Genomic DNA, 7,816 nt, shown 5'->3' on the forward strand with positions numbered 1-7,816 from the left:
AGGAGTATATGGGTGGCACAAACTGTACTAGATAGCTTAAAAAAAAGCAGAGGACATGAAACTGGGTAGGGAAGGGGCACAGATCTGGGAGGAGTGGAAGTAGGGGTGAATATAATCAAAACACATTATATGACATCTTCAAAGAGTTATAAAGGTGAGAAAACAAATACATTTGCAATTGAAAAAACAAAAAATTCACAAAAAGTAAAGTCAAAGAAAGGCATTTGCTTGTTAAATAGAAGGTAAATGTTCTGAAAATACTTATCTAAAAATTCTTGATTTATGGGTAGCTCCTCTCCCTGCCTCTCCTCCCATTGTCTCTCCTCTCACTGTGTTGCCTGGTTGGCCTTCAACTTGAATCAACCTCCTTCATGTATCATGACTGACTTTAATTACCTTTCCTACTTTACTAATTTTCTCATAATTCTGAGTTTCCCATGTTTTTGTCTCCCTCTTGAGTTTTACTTAGACAGCTTCACAGTAGGCATTTTTGGCTTTGTTTTATTTTATATCTCACATCTTCTCTATCCATTAACTACTTCTCATGGTGCGTGGAGAAATGTCTGAAGTAATGGTACCATCAGGCAATGAAAAAGTTAGGTTTTGAGGTAAAAGTCAAGAACTGGAGATAATAAGTAAGGTTTGGTCAGAGGAGAGAAAACAGCTGTTTTAGTTAGGGTTTTTATTTCTGTGAAGAGACATCATGACCATGACAACTCTTATAAAAGAAAACAATTAATTGAGGCGACACCATGCAGCTTTAGAGGCTTAGTGCATTAACATATGGTGGAGAGCATGGTGCTGGCTACATAGTGATCGGAAGACAATGACAACGGGAAGTAGCTGTGGCACCAAGCAAAGCTCAAGCAAAAGAGACCTCCAAGCCCACCCCCACAGTTACACACTTCCTCCCTGACAAAGTCACACCTCCCAATAGTGCCACTCCCTATGAGCTTATGGGGGCCAATTACATTCAAGCTACCACACTACAGCTGGGACACACATAAGCTTACCTTCAGGCATAGCGTATGAAAATGTACCTGTGCATTCTTATTAACTAATTATAGTAAAGATGGATCGTTTCTACTCTGAAGTGTCTTATCACAGGAATTCATGGAGTCCAAATCTGAGAGCAATGGAACAGCAGTTACTGAGTTCATTCTTCTGGGCTTGGTAGAGTCAACAGGGCTGCAGCCAGCCATCTTTGTGATCTTCTTCTTTGCCTACCTGCTCACAGTTGGGGGCAATCTAAGCATCCTGGCAGCTGTCTTGGTGGAACCCAAACTTCACACTCCCATGTATTTCTTCCTGGGGAATCTGTCCATGCTGGATGTGGGGTGTATCAGTGTCACCGTTCCCTCAATGTTGGGTCGTCTCTTGACCCACAAGCGTTCAATTCCTTATGGAGCCTGCCTCACACAGCTCTTCTTCTTCCATCTGCTGGCTGGTGTTGACTGCTTCCTGTTGACAGCCATGGCTTATGACCGGTTCCTGGCCATCTGCCGGCCCCTCACCTACAGCACCCGCATGAACCACACAGTCCAGAGGATCTTGGTGGCCACATCCTGGGCTTGTGCCTTCAGCAATGCACTAACACACACTGTGGCCATATCCACACTCAACTTCTGTGGCCCCAATGTGATCAATCACTTCTACTGTGACCTGCCCCAGCTCTTCCAGCTCTCCTGCTCCAGCACCCAGCTCAATGAGCTGCTGCTCTTTGGTCTGGGGGTCCTCATGGCTGGTGCACCTGTGATTCTCATCGTCACCTCCTACATCCATGTGGCAGCTGCAGTTTTGAGAATCCGATCTTCTGAGGGCAGGAAGAAAGCCTTCTCCACGTGTGGCTCCCACCTCACTGTGGTGGGCATCTTCTATGGGACAGGTGTCTTCAGCTACATGAGGCTGGGGTCAGTGGAGGCTTCAGACAAGGACAAGGGCATTGGCATCCTCAACACTGTCGTCAGTCCCATGCTGAACCCACTCATCTACAGCCTCAGGAACCCTGATGTGCAGGGTGCCCTGAGAAGGGTCCTGACAGGAAAGCGAGACGTGGCATGAGGCTGATTAGGAGGGAAGAAAACACAGTATAAACTGGGCATGGTTGTGCACGCTTGTAATCCTGCCACATGAGGATGAAGGCAGTGGGATGCGAAATTCAGACAGCAACTCTGAGGGCAGCCTATGCTGCACGATGACCTGTTTCAAGGGGAAGTAAAAAAAAAAAATACATTGATACAAGATTTTTTCCTTAGAGATTTGTTTTATTTTCCCAAAAGTATTTATTTAAGTTGTGATAAATACAAATTTGGAGCTGAATGAAATAAAAGTTGCGATTTAGATGTATATTTTCTCACATTCTACATAAAATTTACACTATTTTATTATTACAATGGTAAATGGAACTATTCTTTCCAAATATTTGGTAGCAGTTATAAATAAAGTCTTCTAATGTTTAACTGTAAATAATTAAAAATCATTATTATATTAAAAATTGCTGTCTTGAGATACAGTTTTTGGAGGTTCACTTAAGTTTGATTATATTCAAGTAAGTATTTTTCATGATATGACTCAAATAGCGATTCCTTCCCAATTCATCTGTAGAATCCCTGACGCCTCCATCCACGATGTGACTTATTTGGAGATGCGGTGATTAGAAAGTAAATGTGCTCCCACGGGTGTGGGTGACCCCACCTCAGGCACTTTGATTAGACACAGTGGGATATTTCTCTAAAAGGAAAAGAAGACAAGTAACTGGGAAGCAGATGTGCTGGGGCAGGACTCCAGGGGGAATCCCACAGGGGTGATGGAAGTAGACATGATTGAAATAATTGTGGATACACATGAAACTCTCAACAGTTTAAAAAATATCTTTTCTTTCTTTCTTTCTTTCTTTCTTTCTTTCTTCCATTAAAAAATTTACACTTCCTCGCCTCCTCCCATTCCCCTCCCGCTCCCCCACTCACCTTCCTCCCTCCCCTTCCCTCCTTAAGAGAGGGCCAGAAACCCTGCCCTGTGCGAAGTCCAAGGCCCTCCCCCCTACAAGCAGGCCTAGGAAGCTTTGCATCTAAATAGACTAGGGTCCCAAAAAGTCAGTACATGCAGTAGAAACAAGTCCCAGTGCCTTTATCAATGGCTTCTCAGTCAGCCCCCATTGTCAGTCACATTCAGAGAGTCCGGTTTGATCGCATGCTCATTCAGTCCGGTCCAGCTGGATTTGGTGAGCTCCCAGTAGAACAGGCACACTGTCTCAGTGGGTGGACCAACCCCTCGAGGTCCAGACTTCCTTGCTCATCTTCTCCCTTCTTCTGCTCTTCAACTGGACCTTGGGAGCTCAGTCCATTGCTCTGATGAGGGTCTTTGTCTCTATCTCCATCTGTAGCCGGATGAAGATTCTATGGTGACATTCGAGATAAACATCGGTGTGATAGTAGGTCAAGGCCAGTTCAGGCACCCTCTGCTCTGCTGCCCAAGGACCTAGCTGGGGACATCCCCGTGGACTAGCTGGGATCCCCTCAAGAGCCAAGTTCTTGCCAACCCTAAAATGGCTCCCTTAATGTAGATACCTTCTTCCCTGCTCCTATATTTGCCCTTCCTCCATCTCCACCCTCCCACTCCCCCAAGCTCTCTCCAGTCTTTCCTTTCTCCCTTCTCTCTCCCCCTCCCTTCCCCCAGCCCCACCTCCACCCCTACCCCCACCCCCATGCTACCAACTTTTGCCTGGCAATCTTGTTTGCTTCCAATTTCTAGGAGGATCTATATATGTTTTTCTTTGAGTTCACCTTGTTATTTGGCTTCTCTAGGCTTGCGAACTATAGGCTTAATGTCCTTTGTTTATGGCTAGAGTCCACTAACGAGTGAGTACATATTCATATTCATCTTTTTGTGTCTAGGTTATCTCACTCAGGATAGTACAGCTGTCAGAATGACTAAAATCAAAAACACCAAATGATAGCCTTTGCTGGAGAGGATGTGGAGTAACGGGAACACTCATCCATTGCTGGTGGGAATGCAAACTTGTGCAACCACTTTGGAAATCAGTGTGGTGGTTTCTCAGGAAATTGGGAATCAACCTACCTCAGGATCCAGCAATACCATTCTTGGGAATATACCCAAGAGATGCTCTATCATACTACAAAAGCATTTGTTTAACTATGTTCATAGCAACATTATTTATAAAGCCAGAACCTGGAAAAATATTTATTTTCAAGCAAAAAAAAAGGTGTCAGTGATGACGGTGAAATGAGGTTGTGGTGGGGTTGTAATCCAATGAGGGGGTCTCATGAGACTCAGGACCCTCAACTGTCCATGCTCCCTGACATGTGAAGATGCAGTAGGAAGGTCTGACTCCAAGAGAAGAAACTTCATCAGAACCCAGCCATGGCAGCAACTGGATCTTGAACATTAAAAAAAAAATAGTTAAAATGTAACTACATCATTTCAACTCTTCCCTTCCCTCCATCCAACACCTTCCATGCCTCCTCCCTCTCCATTTCATGATTTCTTATTGGTATTGTTACAGATACATAAATGTATAAATAAATGAATACACTTGCTGTGTCCATTAAGTTCTGCTTGTATGTACATGATTGCAGGGCTGACCACTTGGTACTGAATGACCAGTTAGAGGACTCATTCTTGGGAAAGACTTATTCTCCCTCTGTCAGCAACCTTTACTTTCTTGAAGTTCTTTGTCTAGGCTGCGGGATTCTGTGAGGTTTCTCCTTTTCATGATAACATGTCAATGGGTATTATTATTGTTCACATCATGCTTAGGCAGCCCATTTGTTGAGATACCAAGGATGTAGCTTCCCTGTAATTTCTAGGAGACAAAAATCGATGGTAGACTTCTCAGTTCTCTGGCTTGTACAATATTTCCAGTACCTCTTCTGTGATGGCCCCTGAGGTGCATGCACTGTGTTGTAGATGTATCCATCAGGCCTGGGCATTCCAAGGTTAGTCGTTTCTGCATCTTGACTAGTTGTAGTTTTTGTAATGGTCTCAGTCTGCTGTACAGAGAAGCTTCTATAACGAGAGGTGGGAGCGACACTTACTGGTATAAGGATATATATTTAAAATGAAGTTGGAAATTATGGTGGCTTAGTATTGTAGCAGTAATAGCTTTTCCTCAAAGATCTATGATGTCACTAGCTCCAGGTAGTTAAGTAGGTTCCTAGTACTAGGCATGACTTCCCCCTGTCGAACTGACCTGAATTGATTAGCAAGAGGTCCCCAGCCAGACCTTCTGCTCCATACAAACAATTCTGATGCTCAGTTACTCACCCTAGCCAAGCACGCTAGGTGTTCTGGGACCGACACTCACACAATTTCTACCTCGCGCACACCCTAGATTGTGAAGTTGGGAATGCATGACCACCTGTGATACCTTGTTTCCAGTATACATCCCAGTGCACACTCCCCAAGTAGGAAAGCAGGAAATTCTATGAGCCACTCACACTGGTGCACATCCACAATGCTGCACACACCCACACACATTCCAGTTCATGCAATTAACACTCATATAAATTCCTAAGCATTTACAAACTCCAGTTCTCGAGCCTGGAGGATGCATAAAGCCCTTGTCCCTGGAACAACCTTCACCAAACAGCATGGAATCTGGTTTATGAGGTCAGAAACCATGGCCCCTGAGATCCAGATGAGATCACCTTTGACTATTCTATAGGTGAATCAATACCAAGTCTCTCCATGACTGAATTTTTAACAATAATGAGCTTAGCAAAAGTCCACAAAGCAGGTACACTATCAAGTAATGGGGGAAAAATCCTACACAGGTTTTGCAGAAAGTAAAAATCAATAAATACTCCAGATGGATAGATTTCAATATAGAAACACTAGTGTCGGGAACACTCATGATAAAATGTCCCCTCCAAAAGCTACTAGTTCCATAGCAATGGCTACCATGACAATGACTTAGAAGATTCTGAGCAGATAATTGAAAAAAATGATATAATTATATCCAAGAGCTCAAAAAAGACACACACACGTGAAAGAATTTTAAGAGGAAACCCCCCAACATACACAAGAAAAATCCTGAATAAATTTCATAATAATACAAATAGTTAGATGAAATAAGGAAGTCGATCCAAGATAAAAATAGTATTCAACAAGGATAGAAATACTGATGAAAAAGCAATGATTCTCCAAAAGAAAAATTCAATAAACCAAATGATACAAAAGTCAGTGGAAAGCATCACCAATAGAATGGATCACATGGAGGATGAAATACTAGGGTTTGAAGATGAAGGAGAAGAATTAGACCATTTGGTTAAAGTCAGTGACAAAAATGTGACTGGCAGGAACAAAGGAGATCTGTAAGACACAGTAAAACACTCAGTTTATATAGTATATGCATAAAGAAGGAGACTTAGGTACCAAAGACACAGAAAATATTTCCAATAAAAGAGAAAGATTTCAAATCTGGGGCAAGAGATGCCATCTAGGTACAAGAGACACAAATAATGCCAAACAGGGCCAGAGGAGAAACTCCCCACATCATATTACAGTCAAACACTAAGTATTTAGAAGGAAGACAATGGAGTGACAAACAGATGGGCGAAGTCATATGCAAAGTTGGCCTATTAGAATAGTAAACCAGTTTTCAGTGGAGACTTTAGAGCCCAGAATGGGCAGAAGGTTGTATTTTTGGTTCTGAAAGAGTAAAACTGCTAGATTAGGGTACTACATCCAGCACTATCTGTCATTGTGGGGGATGAGGCTGTCAAGTGACCTTCATGGCTATTAGAGTAACAATCTGTGGGAGGCAAGAAGACGTCTCAATTCAGCATGACTTATTAGCTGGTGTGTGTTGATTCAAACTTCAGAAATCTGACCCCAAGTAGTTTATTTTAGGCATATTTCATCACAGCACAATTTGGCAAAAACTTTTCTCGTGGTAATTAATTCATTCCTGTGTGCTCAAAAAGCAAACATAAATCTCCTTGGAACACAGATTGCTATTACAAGGATTAGGATGTCTTGAGATCATCTCCTGTTTATCCTACATAGGCATCAATAATCATCACAAAAATCAGAACTACCAATAGTATTCAAAGGTGCTATGCAAGCTGCCAATGGAGAAAGGCAATTAAAAGTCCTACCCAGCTGCCAAGCTTATGAACCCCAACAATGGGCAGAATGGCAAGATATACCCAAGAGTACAATAGTGGCACTTACATCTTGGAGGTAACCAACAACTGTATAATTGTATTTAAGATCCACTTCGTAGGAAGGAATTTGTGCCTCGTACTATGACCTAGTCAACTACTAATGCCTGGTGAGGTCATAGACTCTAAAGGAGAGTCTCCTACTGCCTGATTCCTAAACCAGTGGGACTACCAGCTGTATTCGACATTCTTATCCTTATATATACAAGTGCCTTTAGTTTTCAAGCCTCACCAAAGTAGCTTCTCTTTGCAGCAGACAGAGACCATCACAGAAATCCACAGATGGTCACATGCAGAGAACAAATGACCGTAGGGTGCCAATCTCCAACTGATACAACTAGAATCCAACTCCTACATCTAAGGTTCAGGGAACATCAAGGAAGAGGGTTAGAAAGACTGTGAAAGCTCAGCCATTGCTATGAGGTGACACCCCAAAATGACGGAGAGAAATCTCACAAGGCCCTAAACCTAGACAAAGAGCTACAGGCAATTAATGGCTGCTAAGAGAGGGAGAAAATCAGTCTTCCACAGGGATGAGTCCCTAACTGATTGTCCAATCCCAAGTGGTCAGCCCCATACACATATACAAGCAACACTAAATGGGATCAATAGGTTACACACACACACACACA

At 42.9% G+C, this 7,816-nt stretch overlaps 1 protein-coding gene across 1 annotated transcript; it reads left to right on the plus strand.

Annotated features, from left to right (window-relative positions):
• Window positions 1-1,113: 1,113 nt before the first annotated feature.
• LOC121457005 (olfactory receptor 3A1-like) lies at window positions 1,114-2,220 on the plus strand. Its single transcript, XM_041665615.1, has one exon. The coding sequence runs from the start codon at window positions 1,114-1,116 to the stop codon at window positions 2,059-2,061; it is 948 nt and encodes a 315-aa protein (XP_041521549.1). The 3' UTR covers window positions 2,062-2,220.
• Window positions 2,221-7,816: the final 5,596 nt, after the last annotated feature.

This window comes from Microtus oregoni, unplaced genomic scaffold, assembly GCF_018167655.1.
Source record: "Microtus oregoni isolate MIOR12 unplaced genomic scaffold, Mior012 000015F_ref0000493, whole genome shotgun sequence".
NCBI lineage: Eukaryota > Metazoa > Chordata > Mammalia > Rodentia > Cricetidae > Microtus > Microtus oregoni.

What these genes read in the sequence shown, in the direction of transcription:
- LOC121457005 (XM_041665615.1), top strand. Translation starts at nt 1,114, where the DNA reads ATGGAGTCCAAATCTGAGAGCAATGGAACAGCAGTTACTGAGTTCATT.